The 20,063-nt window shown below is 33.7% G+C and overlaps 1 protein-coding gene across 1 annotated transcript in view; it reads left to right on the top strand.

The window, feature by feature from the left end:
• Positions 1-20,063, top strand: part of LOC118182133 (uncharacterized) — a 58,756-nt gene that overhangs the window by 29,738 nt on the left and 8,955 nt on the right. The window contains exons 3-6 of the mRNA XM_035351435.2: positions 2,500-2,550; positions 2,632-2,690; positions 7,542-7,636; positions 8,484-8,552. Coding sequence (XP_035207326.1) covers positions 2,500-2,550; positions 2,632-2,690; positions 7,542-7,636; positions 8,484-8,552 — 274 coding nt within the window. The remainder of the gene's footprint in view (positions 1-2,499; positions 2,551-2,631; positions 2,691-7,541; positions 7,637-8,483; positions 8,553-20,063) is intronic.

The following is a 20,063-nucleotide window of genomic DNA, read 5'->3' as shown; positions in this document are numbered from 1 at the left end:
CGGACGAAAACGTCGCGGAGAAAACAACGCAAGGCAAAAACGTCGTGCTACAAAACATCGTGGGAGAAAACATCGTAACGAGAAAACATCGCAGTTCTAAAACATCGTGGTACAAAACATCGTCGTCGAAAATAAAGCGGTTCAAAAACTTCGCAGTTTAAAAACATCGTCGTCGAAAATATCGTATTAAAAAATAAAGTATCTACAAATCATCGCATGACAATAACATCGCAGACATGCTTCTTTCAGGCTTTAATAACTGTAAATGGATATTCCCATATTGATTTGTGATCGCAAGATGGAAAGAAGGATAATTTTTACTTTCATACTTTTTATTAACTAATAAATTTTTGCTGAGAAAATAAGAATGAAACTTAAGCATAGAAAATTAATGCAACTTATAGCACTTAATAGAATTTTAAACCGACGTAGTTAACTAACAAAGGCCATTAATAAATCTTTTTTATAAAGTTTTTACTGGTAATTTTTCATGAAAAGTATAATCTATAATTTGCATTTAATTTTTTATGCTTAAGTTTCCTTCTTACTTTTTCAGCAAACATTTATTAGTTAATAAAATATGTGAAAATAAAAATTATCCTTCTTTACATACTGCGCTCACAAATCATTATGGGAATATCCATTTACAATAATTAAAACCTGAAAAAAGCATGTCTGCGAAGTTATCGTCATGCGATGATTTGTAGATACTTTATATTTTACCACGATATTTTCGATGACGATGTTTTTAAACTGCGAAGTTTTTGAATCGCTTTATTTTCTACGACGATGTTTTGTAGTACGATGTTTTAGAACTGCGATTTTTTCTCTTTCCGATGTTTTTTCCCACGATGTTTTGTAGCACGACGTTTTCGCCTTGCGTTGTTTTCTCCGCGACGTTTTCGTCCGCGATGTTATCGGCGGACACCAGATGAACAGGTCGCAATCAATAAGTTGGCTGACGTGGTCTAATGAAACCATGCTATTTAAGTCGAAAGTTTAATTTAAATACAATTTGATATTCTGCAATTCTAAGTAATAGAAACAAATATCTGCAGATCTTCCGGCAAATTTGACATTTTTTAAATATAATTTACAACAGTTTCTGGAAAGATTTAAAAAAAAAAAAAAATCGTTATCTAACTATATAAATTCACTACCAAACAACTTTCTGTTTGAAAGCAGGCAGTGAATTTACTTATTATCGTAGTTGATTCCGCATATGTGATAGATATTTGTTATAGATTCAATAATTCATCCAAACTGTTCAAGTCGTATATTTTCGAATTTTTAATAAGAATTTACAAAAGAAATAATTAATTAAAAATTAAGTATACTAGTAAGTAAACGTGAATTGTCTGTTGTTGTTTTTGAAAAATAAGGACAAGTTTGCTTTCCTTTGTTTTAAATGATAGATTTAGAACAATTTTAAGCTAGAATTCCAAGCTCTAGCTACTTATTTTAGATCATGTACTGATTTCCTTAGCTCGCAAACTTTATTTTCCTTTTCAGCTACTGATATCGTTTTAATTGGTACCAAACCGGGGGGACTCGAACTCGACTGACAACCCCTATCGAAAAAATCGAACAAATGTTGAAGTCGGAAGGATGATGTAGGAGGTGAGATCAGGCACACTGAACAATGAAAAAAACCGAGCAATACAATAAAACGGAGCTAGTAATGGAGCAGGTGTAAATTATAAAGCTGGTATGAAGAATTTTAGGCATGTAACGAAAAGAATAATTCAGTAAACGAAGTCTACTCGCAGAAAATAAATATCAAAAGATAACCAAAGTTAAGTCAATATATAAAATGCACAAAGCATATCGAAAAACAAACATATACAGAAATCAGATTGAAAGTAAATATAACAGAAATTTAATTTCTATTTTTACAAAATATTATTATCCTAAAAATGTTGTATAAGGCAAATAATTTGTCGATTGGAGCCGTGGCATTGTAAACTTCGGCCATTCGGGAGGTCCAGAGTTCGAAGCCTGCCAAGGATATCGCGCATTTTTCATGTTCTTGCATGGATAAAACCTAAAGTCCCTAGAAAGTTTATATCTAGAATGACACAGTCTAAGCGACATTGAACCGTTTGGTGATAGTCTTAAACATGATAATAAAATATTTAAGGTATAACTAATAAGTCTTTATGTAGATCTGTTATTTATCTCTCATTAGGCCTTCGTACTAGTTCTTACCTCCGTACTTTTTCTTACACTAAAACATTTCTGTATTTAACACAACTTACCCATTATGCCTGTATAGTGATACATTTTCCAAAAGTAACTGTTGCTCCAGAAATAAATTTGAAATCCACGAATTTTTTTAATGCTTTGTTTTTAGATAGAAATTAATCTCTACCTAAGAAATCATAATATAGGCCATCTGTTCTAACAAAAATCTTTGAAAATAATATGCTATACAGAAGGAATACATTGTTCTTTCACTTTTTGTATTGTTATTCACGCAAATTCATTCTTCTCTTCCAGGAAAACTTAAACTGAAAATTTACAACAACAGTGGTTTGGTGACTGTACATGGTATTTTAAAATTTTAATTATTTTTAATTAATTTATATAGTAATAGATTTCGTATCAAACAATTTTCTTTTTCTTTTTCAGTAATGAGGGCAGCAAAACTGGACTGGATAAACGGTCGTGAATTGAATTCTTATGTGAAGGTATTTGTTTTTGGATTAACACATATAATGGGATAATAAAATTCCCGGTTCTGAAAGTGTTATTATTTTTAGCAGTTCTAGTTAGATCGTACTAATACTGTAAAGGCATGCAGAGTAAGTGAATTGAAAGATCGTGCGAAATGCACTTTATTGGTATATCAAGCCGTCCACACGTTTTTCGATTGCATACTAATTAATGAATCTTGAATTATTTTAGTATCATTTCCACACAACGAAGAACTGGGTTCTGAAAAATTAACTTAGACAGCTGGCTTTGAAATAAATATTGACTGTAATCAAGGTAGTTCCACCTTCGTACTGTTAAATTTCAAAGATGCAAATCGATGGAGGAAAAAGTAAAACCTAACGTTCATAAAAAAGGCAAAGATTTTAATGCATCATTGAAAGAAAGTGTGTACCTTTCAGTAAATAATCATAGTAATTAGAAATCTTTCATGTTTTTTTAACAAACAGTAATTAATAATGATTCAACAAACGTTTCTGTGAACTGATATTAATAGCTGTCTGACAAATGATACTGCGATGGCTATCATTTCTTTCAGTCAGGTATTTTTTTCATGAAAAAAAAAAAAAAAAAAAGTGAATATACGGTTTCATCTTTAAGGAATCATGGGTTTCTGAACTTTTGTAGAATCCTGCGGCCCTCATCTGCACCATCTCTCTCACAAATTACAATGAATAATACTTGGCCAAAAAATCAATTATTTATAATACATAATATATATAAAATAGTCTTTAATGAATATTTCAGGAAATAAATATTAAAAGTTAAATTAAAAACTATAATTTTTACGAAGAGTCGCAATGTACTGTAAGTTTTCCAAAATACGGGCAGGGCCGATCCTAACGGGGGGCAAGATGGCGCATAGCACGTGGACGGCTAAATTTAAGGGCGGCGATATGATTATCAAACATACTACACTGAAATGACAAAATTCATGGGATAGCAATATACAAATATACAGATGGCAGTAGTATCGCGTAGAAAATGTATAAATGCGAAGTGCTTTGACAGGGCTTTCATTTGTGTTCAAGTTATTCATGAGAAGAGGCTTTGACGTGATTATGGTCGCACGACGAGAATTAACAGACTTTGAACGCGGAATGGTAGTTGGAGCTAGACGCATGGGTCATTCCATTTCGGATATCGTTAGCGAATTCAACATTCCGAGATCCACAGTGTCAAGAGTGTGCCGAGAATATCTAATTTCAGGCATAACATCCCACCGTGGACAGCGCAGTGGCCGACCACCTGCACTTAACGACCGAGACCAGCGACGTCTGCGTAGAGTTGTCAATGTTCACAGACAAGCAACACTGCGTCAATTAACCGCAGAAATCAAATGTTGGACGTACGAGGGACGTGACCGATACGAAAGTGCGGCGAAATTTGTCTTTCTTGGGCTATGCCAGCAGAAGACCGACCCGAGTGCCTTTATTGACAGCACGACATTACCTCAGCGACTCTCGTGGGCTCGTGAGCATATCGGTTGGTCCCTAAACGAATGGAAAACCGTGGCTTAGTCAGATGAGTCACGATTTCAGTTGGTAAGAGCTAATGGTAGGGTTCGAGTGTGGCGCAGACCCCACGAAGCCATGGACCCAAGTTGTCAACAAGGGCACTGTTCAAGCTGGTGGTGGTTCCATAATGGTCTGGGCTGTTTTTACATGTCATGGACTCGGTCCTCTGGTGCAACTGAACCGATCATTGACTGGAAATGGATACCTTCAGCTACTTGGAGATCACTTACAGCCATTCATGGACTTCACGTACTCAAACAACGATGGGATTTTTATGGATGACAATGCGCCAAATCACCGGGTCAGAATTGTTCGCGATTGGTTAGAAGAACATTCTGGACAATTCCAGCGAATGATCTGGCCACCTATATCGCTCGACATGAATCCCATCCAACATTTATGGGACATCATCGAGAGGTCAGTTCGTGCCCAAAACCCTGCACCGTCAACACTTTCACAATTATGGACGTCTATAGAGGCAGCACGGCTCAATATTCCTGCAGGGGACTTCCAACGACTTGTCGAGTCCATGCCACGTCGAGTTGCTGCACTTCGCCGGGCAAAAGGAGGATCGACAAAATATTAGGAGGTATCCCATGACTTTTGTCACTTCAGTGTATATTTCTGTAAAAAAAGGCGGCCAATTTTAATTTGCACGTGAACGGCTGACAGTCTACGAATCGGTACTAAAAATACGAGCCTCTACACTAGCGGAACTCTCGGCAATGCGTGCACATTAAGGCAGCATTGTAAATCCTCACAATGCAAAAATATTCACTGCAGCTACTTGTTTCCAACAGAAAATATTATTAACAGTTCTCAAAGCAAAGAGTTAATTTTTAAATTCTTCTTTCAAAAATAAATATTTAAATGTAAATTAGAACGATAAATTCTGCGGGGTTTCGGAACATTATAAATACGATTTCCGTTACACTTACGTTCAACATTAAGAGAATTTGCATATTTTAGCGATTTCCTCGAAAAATACTAAATGAAAGATAAAAATTGTGTTTCTAAACAAAAAAATTCAAATCTTTACTTAAGCAAGCGCACACGAGCGTGTGAGCCGAATATTTAAAAGAAAGTTGTTAAAAGCGCACATGGGATTTTCTACCTTTCGTTTACTCGCACTCTTTGGCGACTTTAGTAGTGTCTTTCCTCTTTCATTTACAATATTTGGGGAAATTCCAATGTTTGACTGATGAATGAGATGGATAAACATAGGGAGACTAGAGGCAGGGCAGTTAAGTTCAAACTGCTAGAAATTTAAACAATGTCCAGCGTCGCGTTCAACTTAACAGAAACAGTTAAAGCTTAGCGGATTTGCAGAGATAAAGGCTAAACTAGGTCAGCAGACAGCCAAGAAAGCCAGTGAAGGCCGATATTTGTCCATTTCAGCGAGGGACAACAGGAATGCAACAGCTTTTTAGCTCTCTCGTAAACTCCAGACTATTCCAAAAAAGAAGAGTTTCAAGGGTTACTGTTTCAGAAGGTTGCACTAGAGAAGTCTGTTTATAACAACCTTCTTTTTCGCATTCTGCCCACTGCTGCTCACAAGATAATCCGTTTTGCATGGGGCAGACAACATTGAGACCAAGCACTATTGGAGAACCTTTCTTTTCACTGATATAATTCTCAATTTAATCAAATCACAGATTCTCGAAGTATCTTCACCCGGAGAGGATCAATAACCTACTAACTATCCTCCAACATCCGAGCAAGAAACTCGTATGGCAACGGAAGTTTGATGGTCTAGTCAAGCATCATGTTGAAGGGTATACAGACCTTCAGATCTTTCACAGACCTCTGACTGCTGCGAGATATAAGGCAGAGCCCTATCTTCGCCATTTTTATGGACGACAACGCTTGTCCACGTAGAACCAATCTGGTGAATGATTATATGGAAAATGAGATTATTAATCGACTGGATTGTTCAGCCAGATCTCAAACCTAAATTCTGTAACTATGACAGAAGACTAATTCCCCTATTAGTTTCCTTTTTATTTGATCTTGCAGCCTCTTTATTAGACCTTCCTGCGCTAAATCTTACACACAATCATACGTGTCGACCATGACGGTTGTATGGTATATTTTTTCTATTACATCCACCTGCTCCCACACTAAATTTCATTAAAACCTGTCTATCATTTCTGTACATAATCCACCAGTGTGCAAATTCTCTTAATTTTGAACACCGGTATATTTTTAACTGCATGTATTCTATTTTATAAGCTATCGAAATTTTGTTGAAACGCCGTCCTCAATTTGAAGGGAAAATGATAATATATTTGCTTCATATAAATGTCTTTAAATTACATTGCACCGATTATGTCATATTTTTATATGCCAATATTAAATGTTTTTAATATTTACTTGTAATCACAATGTACCCTACATACTTATTTTTATCAAACTTAAAATTCGAAAGAAATATAATGAAATTCGTTTTATCTAAATACGAGATTTTTATTATTTTAATTTTATATACCTTTCTTGGTGTTTCAAGAGAAAAAAATAACAAGGGCACTTTTTTCCTTTACAGAAGAGGTTATTTTGTATGAAAGTGCACCTGTGCTAGTTTTTAATGAAAATGCCAAACTTTGAAAGATAAAATGTAACGTTTAATTTACCTAGTTACCAAATTTTACTAATTAAACAGCAATTTAAGTTGTAAAATCTAAACTACTTTTGAAATTTAATATAACCACTAAGTCAGCTTATTTAAATACTACCTACACTACTACTTTTCGAATAAAAGAATTTTATTTTATATTTAATACTTTTCAAATAAAAGGATTTTATTTTATATTTAAAGCTTTGACGTTAGAAACATCTTTACCGAAGCCTTTCTGAAATCTTAAGATACTTTACGTTTCTCTAACATGCACTGATTATCTAATGCAATCTGCCAAGCATTCGTATTGAGTAAACATTAGGTCTTTAATTTATCGTTCACGAGTTAGCTTTCATAAAGTAACTGATTCTCGAACTGTCAGCATTCAGCAAAGCTAAGACCTTTGATTTATCTGCAATTGCTTTATAAACAGGGATTAAAAAAAATGCACTTCTTAATAACTTTCTTTCTAATTTTTTAATAATACCTATATAATTTAAAATGCATTTAATTTATAACATACCTAATTGATAATTTTTATGAACATTTGCGCAATTAAGTCCCAATATTATATATTAAGTATCTCGATACGGAATCTCTTTCTTCCTCTAACTTATGTAATTTATAAAATGGATCACCTAATATACATAACTGGAATGTTACGTTTGATTTTTAATCTTGTGTACATATCTTAGGTGTCTATGGTACCCGACGAAGCAAAACGTGTTCACTGGAGGACTACTGTTCAAAAAGAACAAAAAAATCCGGTTTACAACCAAAAGTTTTCTTTGTAAGTACCCTTAGAAATTTCTATGGTACTTTTCCGTTTTGCCGGCGCAAACGATAAAGTCGCCAATAATGGTACAACTGATGCGAAACGGAATATCTTCGCTGGTAACCTTTTACTCCTCCTTTTCAAAACAAGTCGCAGCCATTTCTTACCAGATTGATTGTTTCTTTCAATGCTGGCATACAATTACATAGAATATTTACAAATATAATTAAATTTTATGCCCTAAGACCATTCGCGGTAATTAAGCCAATTAGGACGCAATCACACCGCTCACCCGAAGGCGAAAATATAGAAAAGGCAAAATCAAGGGTTAAATTTATCAATTCTAATGAGAATGCACTACTAAAAGCGCTGCGGTTTTATATAATTTCTGAGTAAGCTATTCGTACGAATTGAAATAATTTTTACATCTAAACTTGTATTCCAAATTAACATTTAACTTGAAATTAATGTAGATAATTACTGAGAGAATTATATTTTTGTAGCGTAGTTTACGTGAGATGAGATTACTTGGGGTCACGTGATACGAACCGGCAAATCAGGATGTTGAACCACGATAGCATAGTAAATTCTTAAATTAATGTCTTTTTACAAATTTATTGTCTTTATTTATTGGCTTTTTACAAAATTTTAAATCATACTAAAATGTTTATACCTTCAAAATTAAAAAATTCTTAGAACTAACATTTGTTAACATTTTTTATGTGTATACTGTATGTTGTCGCCAGCAAAGACTGCTTGGCGAGATTTGCGCCGGCGAAACGGAAAAGTACCATTTCTATTTCGCTATACGTCATAAAAGTTTTAAATTGCATTATTAATGTAGATTTCTTTTTTTAAACAGTGAATTATTAGACGAAGATATTTCAAAAAGGCTGGTATTTTCTACGTGGCACCGTGATTATACAAAACAGTAAGTACTAGTTATTACTCGAACCATGTAACATGCAATGAACCATGAATATGAAATGATGCGCAATAAATTAAGCAAGGTTAATAAGGATTCAAAATAAAATCTCCAGTGCTTCCCAGGCACTTTAACATCGTGATCCATGCAAACAAATGCTATGAATAAAATAAAGACCATAAAGAAGCCATATGAAAAAGTATTATAATAATGAAAAAATAACTTAATATACCGGGTTATTCCCTTCAGAAGGATATAGTAAAAAAAAAAAAAAAATACGTCCAAAGGAGCGTTTTTTAACATTTAGTGTGTTACCTTTCTTTATTAAATATCATGTTCCTCGCACTTAAAAACCATAAGATCCAGTGCAACAGCAATATCGCAAAATAGTTTTAAAACGAGCCTATCTTTAGAATTTCCGATACAGAGACTCACGCGCTGGAGATAAAAATGTTTTTTCTGCACTACGTTGCCATTGCTCGCTTTGAAATCCTTGAGTTTGTTAATCAAAAATTCATCAAAGTTTTAAAAAATAGGAAATCGATCATAAAACAAATTTCAAATTTTAAATTTGGTCTTCCACGTGCTCATATTCGTTGGAGGATTACGTTATTCAAAATTCGATGACTCTATGTACCGTTGTTTTATCACAATACGAGAAATATACATACATTTATGCAGATTTTTCATTATTTAATTTCTTCAAATATAATGCAGGACTCTAACATTTTGTGGCAACAGTTTGAAAAGTGAATTGACATTTATGAGTCCGACGCAAAATGCCAAAACGAAACTAAGAGTTTTTCAGGATTCAAATCCCTTTGGACTAATAACATCGCACTAGTAACAGAAACAATTCAAGTTTTTTTAACAACCCTTACAGGTGTTCTATGTGTGAACTTTTGGTCGCACGCCATACATCAATTCGATAGTCCAATTCTTGTAAGACTATTCAACATGGTACTGTCAACGGTACTGACGACGCGTGTGTTCGTTTCACGAAGTTCTGCTAAATCACGCGGCAAAAATGATACAAAAACACGGTCTTTTACTTAACCTCACACGAAAAAGTTAAACGGTCTTAAATTCTATAAACGAGATGGCAAAAGAGGTACATCATTTTCGGAAGCTCGCCCAATCAAAACGACGAGTTAATTGTTTGTTAAGGTACTCAACGCACATCCCGCAGAAATGGGGTAGAGTTCCATCTTGTTGAGAAACGAAGTCGTCATTCTCATGTTCATGTAACTGCGGCATTACCCACAACTGTAGCATATCCATGTACAATACACTGCTAGCTGCTTCATTATAAAAACAAATCGGATTGCTTCTGTATTTAGTGCAAGATTCGTTTCTCCTGTATCCGCTTTGGGCCCGCCAGCGGCCGAGCGGTAAAGTCGCTGAACACTGGTAGTTCGGTCCGAGGTTCAAATTCCGCGAACGGGCTGGCTGCATGGGTGTTTTCGTGGTTTTCCCCATGTGTAACGTGTATACGAGCCAGTTTCCCTTAGAAAGTCCTCCACGAAGGCATCCCTCCCCTTAGGCAGATAGCCCTAGTGTGCTTTGCCATAATCTCAATATACCAAATATACCAAATACCTGTATTCGCTTTAGTTTTTTTAATAGAACGTTTTGAAACCGGGAGGTATTATGAATAGCACAGTATATCGCTTATAGTTTATTGTAAATTAAATTGCCTAGAGTTACAGCAGAGACATATAAAACGCTGGGGGGGGGATAAAAAGCCAAAAAAATATTAAATGCAGAAATACACTTATCGCAATTCCAATCACTACATTATGAAGGAAAACAGTTCGCAAAACCCCACTCACATTTCCCGATACATCATCGAATTTCTCGGTTTTTAATTTTTAAACGAATTAAGAAAAATACCATGATAAATGTTTTCCAGCGATAAATAAAACCTGTTGTTGAATTCAAGAAACTTAAAGTGTACAAATATTGTTCTCCTCCCCTCCTCCTTGTGATTTTCAGCAATTATTATTATTATTATTATTATTATTATTATTTTTTTGGGGGGGGGGTTGTTATTTTTTTTTTTTTTTTTTTTTTTTTTTTTTTTTTTTTTTTTTTTTAAGTTTTATTAGATCTAAAACTACTCTAAATATTTTTAGTCTAAATCTGCAGTCATTCTGTTATCTACTGCAATATAACGGGCCCACCAGCGGCCGAGCGGTAACGTCGCTGAACACTGGTAGTTCGGTCCGAGGTTCGAATCCCGCGAACGGGCTGGCTGCATGGGTGTTTTCATGGTTTTCCCCATGTGTAACGTGTATACGAGCCAGTTTCCCTTAGAAAGTCCTCCACGAAAGGCACCCCTCCCCTTAGACAGATAGCCCTAGTGTGCTTTGCCATAATTAAATACACCACACTCTACTGCAACATTTGTAGTCATTCCACTGTCTGCTTGTAAACACACGCACAAAAAATAGAAAAAAAAAGATTCAGCCAACACTTAATTAACTAGTATTTTATCTTAATTTAATATTTTTACATTAATAAATGGTACGTTACTAAATTTACCCACACAATAATATGCAGATAAATTATTATTTTTATTTTAATCTTCTTTAAAAGTACTCTTAGTACTTTTTAAAGAAGCTTCCTTTCCTATTCAGGATTTTTTCAGTATGAAATTCGAAGAAAATTGCATTATAAAATTCGCCGAAGCACGTAAAGTTAAAATATCTAATGAAATATGTATTATCTCCAAGAAGAATTCCAATTTTCTCGCCGATTTAGGCTAAACTTTCTTAAATTGAAAACTGCACTTTATGACAACCCTTTTACTTCCATCATTTAATACCCATTTGGTCTTAAAATTTTGAAGGCAAGTTTATTACTTTTAACTTACTAGTTTGATCTTTAAAACTTGTAATCAACTATATGTTTTAAACCTTAATTTTGACGTTGTATCATTTTTGATCTTCTTATGACTTTTAATTAACTTTTAATTTTCTAATACGTTTACTTCTGTTTTTGAAATTGAAATGAGAGTGTAGAGTTTATGTCTTCTAAAGTAAGCATCTCGTTCAGATTAATTGTGTTCTTAATAGAAACTTTAATTCTAAGATTATTTGCTATTTTGTTTAACAAGATTCTTGGCTTAAATGGACTAATGTCTTTATTTGGATTGAGGATTAAGTTTGAGTTTTGGTTTGAATCTAGCAAATAATTTGAGGCTTACTTGGAAGTAAGGTGAATCACTCTCTTAATTTAGTTGTTAATTGATGGTAAATTGGTTTATCCCCTTGATAAGTTGAATAATCTGCGGTCAATGACAATAACTGCTTTTTCAATATTTAGAATTTACTTTTGGTTTTGATTTTTGCGATTTAAGATTTTTCTTAGCAGATTTTTAAACAAGAAGTTGAAGGCTATTTAAAACACTAACTTAAATTCTGACTAATTTTTTTTTCATTCATGGTTTTAAATTGAATTTGTGTTCTTTGGAGATGGTATATGAAAGTTTTCTTATTATAAATTATTATTTTATTACTTTGCATGCAGCTTTAGCGCAAGTCATAGGCTTTTTAATTTACTTTTAATTTTTTACTTTATAATGAAAGAGTAATATACAGGGTGTTTATAAAGTCCCGGACCCATTTTGATGTTTAGTAACTCATAAAACAATAAAGTAGATTAAAGTTAATAACATAAATGGTTAGATTGACTCAAAATGTTTCATGACCCTTGTCAATGAACTTCCACGTGTGCCCCATTCGTCGCACGGAGAATATCAAGTCGATATTCAATTTCACGCCAGGTACCGGCAAGCATGTCGGCATCCACGGAGGCTATTGAGGTTGTAATTCTGCCTTTTAGGTCATGAATGTTCGACACTTTCCTCCTGTAAACGTTGTCCTTTACAAATCCCCAAAGGAAAAAGTCCAGCGGCGTTATATCAGGTGATCTAGATGGCCAAGGAAATGGACCTCCTCGCTCAATCCATCTTCCTGTAAAATGGTCATTCAAAGAACTACGAACGATGGTAACCCAATGAGGTGGTGCACCATCTTTTTGCAAAACGACATGTGGCTGAAGCTCTTCTAGTTGTGGAAATACGAAGTTTTCCAGCATGTCTAAGTATACGACTGATGAGAGCGTCTTTTCTGTAAAAAAAGAAAGGCCCAATGACTCGGTCGTGCATTAGTCCACACCACACATTAACCTTTGGGGAATCCCTTTGTGCCCCACGGTATTCATGGGGGTTTTCAAATTCCAATGTTAAGTAAACATAACGTTGCAATAGTTGCCAAAAACAAAAGAGAGAAAAATGCAATTAATAAGCAGACGATATTTACAAAAGTAAAGATATTTAAACCTGAAAAGGAAAATATATAAGTTATTCCATCAAATAAATGCGATAAGTTTGTTTATATCTTCATTATTTTATGAGTTATTAAACATCAAAATGGGTCCGGGACTTTATAAACACCCTGTATTTTACATCCTATTCCTATTATAAATAGTTTACTAACCATAAATTGAATTTGATATTATTCTAAAATGATGCCATCGCGCAGCGTGAAAAACCTAGTTTAGGCCCCAGTTTTTTCCCCTTTTGTTTTCTTCATCCCCCCCGCAGGAACCTCCCGTTTTTCCGTATTTCAAAGTTGGCAACTACACCATTTTTTTTAATTTTAAAAACATATTGGATGAATGCGAATAAAATTATTAAAATTTCAGGTATTCAGTTAACTTTAGGAACAGAATATCCACATCTGGAAACAACAGCTAACATGTGGTGGAACAGTCTTTGGATGGTAGTTACGGGAATTGCAATTCATGCGGCTTCAAATCTGTGCCACAGATCACTAAACAGACGTTTTCAGTTGATGATCTCAAGAACCGTGCTGCTTAAAGCAGGAATTGACACACCCTCTGCGGTCTCGCACTGTCCCGCTGAAATTAGAGATGGACAAAACCGCTATTTTATGAGACCAGATCTAAGCCGTTTGCTCACTGAACTGAATCAGTTCTTTTTTGTGACTCACCTTTCACTGACAATAATCTGATGAAAAATTACCGGAACCAAAAGTGAATCAACAACGGTTTTGGAGGTTGGAGCGAAGAGCGAAAAACATTGAACGAGTAGTGGGATCGGAAGAATCGACTCAACCAAAACTTCCTGACTTGATTTATTTCAACTATAATTTTAACATTCCCTAAAACTTCTTTCCTACATAGAGCTAGCAATAAAACTATGGAATAAAAAAATTCAAAAAGTTGGAAAATGATAAAAAATTAAACTCACTTTTTTAACATGGAAGAATAAACATTCTCTTCTGCCCTAAAATGGGAAATGAATTATCCTGACAAGCTTTCAAAGAGCGCTCTCGGTAGGTGAACTCTAAAAGAGCTACAGCACTTTCTCCGCTAATTAGGCGTCCACTCGCTCGGTAAACGTGATTCGGCTCTTTGAATCAGTATGTGAACGAACAACACATCTCAAGCACATACATACATACATAAGAAAAGTCAGAGAAGTTTCCCGTAAATAGTAAAGAAAGTATATTAGTCAGTCACAGGAGGAATAGTAAGTTGCATTTATACAGAACTTCCCTGGCACGTTCGCAAAAGAGCTTTCTGTGATTGCAAAGGAGAGTTTAGTTTTGTGGAATCTCTATTTATTTGCTCAATAAAGTTGATCGGTTCTTTGAATCAGCTCCGAAACGAATCGTTGAAACATAGAACAATGGATTACGTTTTGTATCCGTTAGTGTGATAAGGGTTTCTGATAAAGGTTATTGCATAAAGCGATATGAATTTTTAAATATACGCAAGAAGCACTGCAAGAAGACGATTTGTGAAGACACTGCTTGAAGACGCCTTGTTTTACAACTATTGGCATAGTTGTAAAAAATTTTGGTCTTTGTAGAAGTAATCGCTTTAAATAACGTTCACTACTACTATTTATTTATATGCTAAGGAATGCAGCTTATTTTCAGAGTTTCAGCCTGCAGAAGGTGATGGCCATAAAAGTTTACTGCATACTGAAAAATGCCATTTTAAATTTTACTTTAACATGTGTTTCGTCCAATTAGATACTCAATATTCATGAATAGTTATTCTGTGATTCCTTTCCTAAAATGGCCTTTTTATGCGTTTTTGTGACTTTTTAAAAATTGCTCTTTGGGTACTTATTTACTCCATAATTTATCAGTGGTTTAGGAATATAGCAAATTTCTAATTAGGTAACATTTATTAACACCTATAAGGTATTTCTCCCGCCTTCGCATGCCTTCGTGGTGTGAGGGTCTGCACGCTAAGCGCGTATTCCAGAGGTCCGTGGTTCGATTGCCGGCGAAGTCGTTAGCTCATTTTTCATACTTCCTGCTTCCAAATAACCTAATAGCTCTACACACCTCCAAATAGTATTAATGGTTTCGTTCACTGAAAAATCGTTTATTTTCCATGTGATGTGGAAAGCATTCCTATTTCACAAATCATAGATTGAATTTATCTTAGTAAAAGTTCAGAATACGCTGCATAAACAAAATCTTGAAGGCGGAGCTAAATGACGTCAATAAATGGGTGGGACTAAGTTGTGACGTTACAATGTACTCTCAAATTTACACTATGTGCATTTACTATTTTCTACTGTAACAATAATCTGTGTTTATTAGAATTATAAATGTTTATTATTGTAAATTAATATTGAATTCTGTATTTTTAATTTACATTTCTAAAAAAAAATCTGATGTGTACATCACATGACTTCCTTGTACGGAATATTAAAGTATACGCACTTTTTCCTGCATTTCCTTTAAGCTTATTGAATTCTACTTCGTCGGTAGGGCATAAACCAAAACAGATTAAATGCACTGCTTAAAATTCACTATATTTATTTACCATAGCAATACTCTTGGCGCTAGAATCACTTAACAGCGTTACATCTGATTCATTTTATAACTCAAAATGCACAAAAATTATATTATCTGAAGAATCATATAATCGTTGCCACATGTTCTGTTCAAATACTATAATAAATCTAAAAACGATGTATAAAAGAAATTAAACAAATAAAAAAGAAACCATTTTTCACAGACGATTTAGCGCAGCTTATCTAATGCACTTGCGCTACCCGTAAACATTCTCCTCTGTCCGAGACAGACTGGCCACAATATTTGCTGCTAATAAGAAACATTTCATTACATGAAACATTTCATTCATGAAAGATATAGAAAAACATAACAAAAAAATTTTAAAAAATTTTAAAATTAAAATTAGTCTGGGCAGAAACAGGCAACTTGGCCAGCCGGCAAAAAGGCAGATTTTTCGGTGCACAAAACTAAAAGTTTCCTTTTGGTCTCACGCGGCAAAAAGACACTGAAGGTGTAGAAACGGACTTAATTTATTGTGGACGCTATGGTGAGTCAATACACAAGATAATTCAATAAATTAAATGACAATTTCAGAATGGATTAAGCATGATTTAATTCGCAATAATAAAAGAAGTTTGTTGCAAAGTTTAGTTTCTATAGATTGGCAACAAATCCACTATTCTGCTAAGTTACAAATGTAAACAAATATGGATGCTATGGTAAAAAAATAGGCTTAGCCGCTTTTAGACAACTTTCAAATTGTTGATAATTCTACAACTATAACATGCAGGTTAACTAAAGGCATAAAAACCTTAACCGGAAGATAAGAACAACATAATTCAATCATTTTTAAAGAAAAAAATGCGCAATTTACCAACATACAAGAATAGAAAAAAAACTGAACTCACGGAGCCGATATATATATATATACATACACTTTTGGTGCGGCCGATGCAGCCAAAAAGGGAGGTGCACATCTACATGTTATACCAGTCCCACATACAAATTTTCAAAGTTCTGAAGCTATTACATTTTTGAGTTATGCGAGATACATACATACATACGTACATATATACAGACGCCACAAAAAAATCTCTTTTGAATTCATTTTAAATTACTTTTATAATTCATTTGGAGCAAAAAATCCTTTATTCTGTCCTTACATAAAGATATCACGCAAAAACATCGTTAAATTGCATTCGATAGCAGTCAAAATGGATATTTTCATTGAAATATGGTATCCGGAATTTTTTGTGATTACAATTCTTCCTTTACTTCGTATAATGAGGTAATTTGGTTTTACTGCAAATAAGTATAATAATCTGTTTATTTTAAATTAACATGGTAGAATAACCCAGCCATTTATTAAAACGGTAAACTACAAGTCTTGCTTATACTTCAGATAGCTTGAATATTTTCAAAGATTTTTAAACTTTGGAATTTTTTTTTATTTTAAATTTACATCGTAGAGGTCTTTGATTCTACCATTTTCACAAATGAGTTTCTTGCTACGCAAAATTTCTTATATTCTATTAAGCACATAATGTTCATTATAAATAAGAGAATATTTAAGAAATGAATGCATTAATGATTTTTTTTTTAACAGCATAGTTTTCATTTCACTACTTCTTAGATTCTTAAATAACATTATACTGCCTCTGTGCATATTAGTATTCCATACATAAATAATTGGCAAATATTTAATTTCTCACAATAAGGAGAATAAGATACGAAAATAAAAACCACAAAATCACGTTTAATTAGAATAGCAAACACTGTGTAATTATTTTAGTACATAGTGTCTGCTACTGGTATTGCACTCGATAAGTAACTTTTCATTATTATTTTAATAATGCAAAAGTTACCTATTGAATGCAAGTTCGCGATTTTCGCGACTCGACATTTGACATAAAGACCGTCAAGCTATCAAAATTTACCGTATGCTGAAAAGTATTGTCAACATATCAAAAAGAAAACAATAAGAAATCAAATTTAAAAACAAAAAATGATGACTAAAAATACAATTTACAGTTAATACAGTAACAGAAATTAAAAATACAAAAATGATGCATTGCACATAATATACGATATAATACTGTTTTTCTCCCCATGTAACAGCGATCTACTTTCGCTTAAAAAAAAGCAGAGAAGTGCACAACCTCGGCATTGCGCACAGCTTCTCCATGAAGCACCAGCCACTCCCAGAACAGTTTCAACTCCCACATACACTCCAATGTAATGAAAATAAAAGAGGGTTCCTCTTTACAGACTTTCAAAAATAACAGCTAGCAAAGAGAAACACAGAACAAATGACAGAGAAAGAAATATCACACATTGATTAATTAATAAGTTTGAATTATAATTAATAAGTTTGAATATAGAGAAAGAAATATCACACATTGATTAATTAATAAGTTTGAATTATAATTAATAAGTTTGAATATAGAGAAAGAAATATCACACATTGATTAATTAATAAGTTTGAACACATTGAATAATTAATAAGTCTTAAAAAAACTAACATTTACAGAAAAATGACCCAAGGACCAAAATTAAGTTACCATAACAATGCTACTACCTAACAATGAAATTAATAAATTTAACGTGCATCCCATACTTCACTTTAGCTGATAATAATAAATAAAACTTACCTTCAGTCCTCGGCTTCGCCCGAATATATCTAGTATGTCTTGATCTTCGTTTCTCTCTTTCAAGTGATAAATGCTTGTGTCCGTCGGCCTCGAGGGAGCGAAAAATCACAATGATCCGGGAAAAACATTTGCTTTAATTATTTCTAAAAATGACTCGTCATCCGTGCCTTAACCAACTTGTGACAGTCTTATTAGTTATTCTATATATTTTAGTTATAAAACCATTCCTGCGCTTAACCAGCTACATATACACATGCTCAATTTACTCTTCGTAAACCACGATACATTTTCAATAGACCTTATAATTCGATTTTTACATTCGCCTCGCATAACTCTACACATCTACTCAAAACCATTTACTCTCGCTCAACCAATTTCATTTTCCTTCAATTACATAGTTCTTTCGCTCAACCAATTTCATTTTCGTTCCACAAATTGAATATTTATATGACCTCGCAATGAATATTTTCTCCATTAAAATATTGCTTTATTTTACTCTTTCTCTCCAATTTGTTTAAAAAAAAATATCAGCTTTTTATCTATACTGCGAAAGCACCTTTTCTTTGAGCCAAAGAACTTTTTTCTTCGTTTTGAGCCGTTACGGTTGTAAATTTTCATTCATTTATTCAGCATTTTCAATCGTTTGGTAGATCTTAGCAATGCATTTTTGAGAACTAATTCCTTGTGTTAAATGTTAAAATAGCACACAACACAAAATAAAGTAGATTTATAAGAAAAATATCTCGCGCAGGAACATTATAAACATAGCATTTCAACTCAGTTAAAATATAATTTAAATTTTCTTCAAACGTGAAGCTAGAGCATAACTACAACTTTTTTCTAAAAAGAGGCGTATCCAATATTACCTCATAAAAAGGCGTGCCCAAGCCTGAGACAAGTAAACAATGTCTTGATTTGTGCACCATTCTTCTAGGATATTGAGCCTTTTATCTTATTATACGGTTGGGTAAACAGTGATTTTCCAGCGTACTGCTTGCTATTCAACGTGCTATAAAATCTTCAAATTGAGTAACTGAAAGATGATAAACCTACTTCTTAATAATTTTTATCTTTAATAAAGATAACAATTTTTAGAATTCTAATTCATATAATATATTCAGTTAATAATTTTTACGAACTTTTTCGCCTCTACCCTAATTATTAAAAGATGTTTCTGATGTCATACTGTATTACGCATTTCAGTGCAAAATAATCATTCCGTTTTCTATTTATTTATTCCATTTTACGTTTGGATACAACCGCTGCATAAAAGTTAGAGGCTTCAGATGTAGGTATTGCATTCGATCCGATCCCGATTTTTGGAACGGGTTTCTTTGTATGTCCATGTCATATTTCTCTGCTCAAAAAGTTCATGAAAAAGTCATGCTATCTGCTTGAATGCTCGTAATAATTGAATTTAGTTGTTAGAAGGTATTAGCGTATTTATTCTCTTTACAAGAAATGCATCAAATCACATTATCAGGAAGAGCATCGTTCACGTTTCCATACAAACGGAACCAAAGAATCGTTCGACTATGCCGCACAATATTGCATTTTATGCGCTGGACATATAAGTAAACAAGTTTGCATTTGTTACAAGTTGTGGCAAGTCAAAAACTCATTCCTGTCGCGCTACAACCACCTTATACTGGTCATATATGTCAGCCTCTGACCCTGCTGTTCACTATTATTCGAATAGTTCTACAGGGGCAACATTTCGAAACAATTTAAGCTATTAAAACCAACATTACTACCAGATACAGTTTGTGCCAAAAGAAGCATTATACGAATACCTCCTTCGAAAAACAGTATGTATATTCTAATGAATGTATCTCTGAAAAAGACTAGTTACAACGTTTCACATTTAACACAAAACTGCGAATATTTTGTATGAACTTTTTGAATACAGGATTCCAAACTTTCAAAGTGATCATTGGTGAAGTCTGCTATACGCTGAAGTGACAAAAGTCATGGGATAGCTCCTAATATTTTGTCGATCCTCCTTTTGCCCGGCGAAG

This window comes from Stegodyphus dumicola, chromosome 9 (assembly GCF_044657685.1).
Source record: "Stegodyphus dumicola isolate Sdum_Otavi_A_Nest chromosome 9, ASM4465768v1".
Classification (NCBI taxonomy): domain Eukaryota; kingdom Metazoa; phylum Arthropoda; class Arachnida; order Araneae; family Eresidae; genus Stegodyphus; species Stegodyphus dumicola.
The sequence above is the reverse complement of the archived record's forward strand: the minus strand, read 5'-3'. Positions and strand labels throughout refer to the sequence as shown.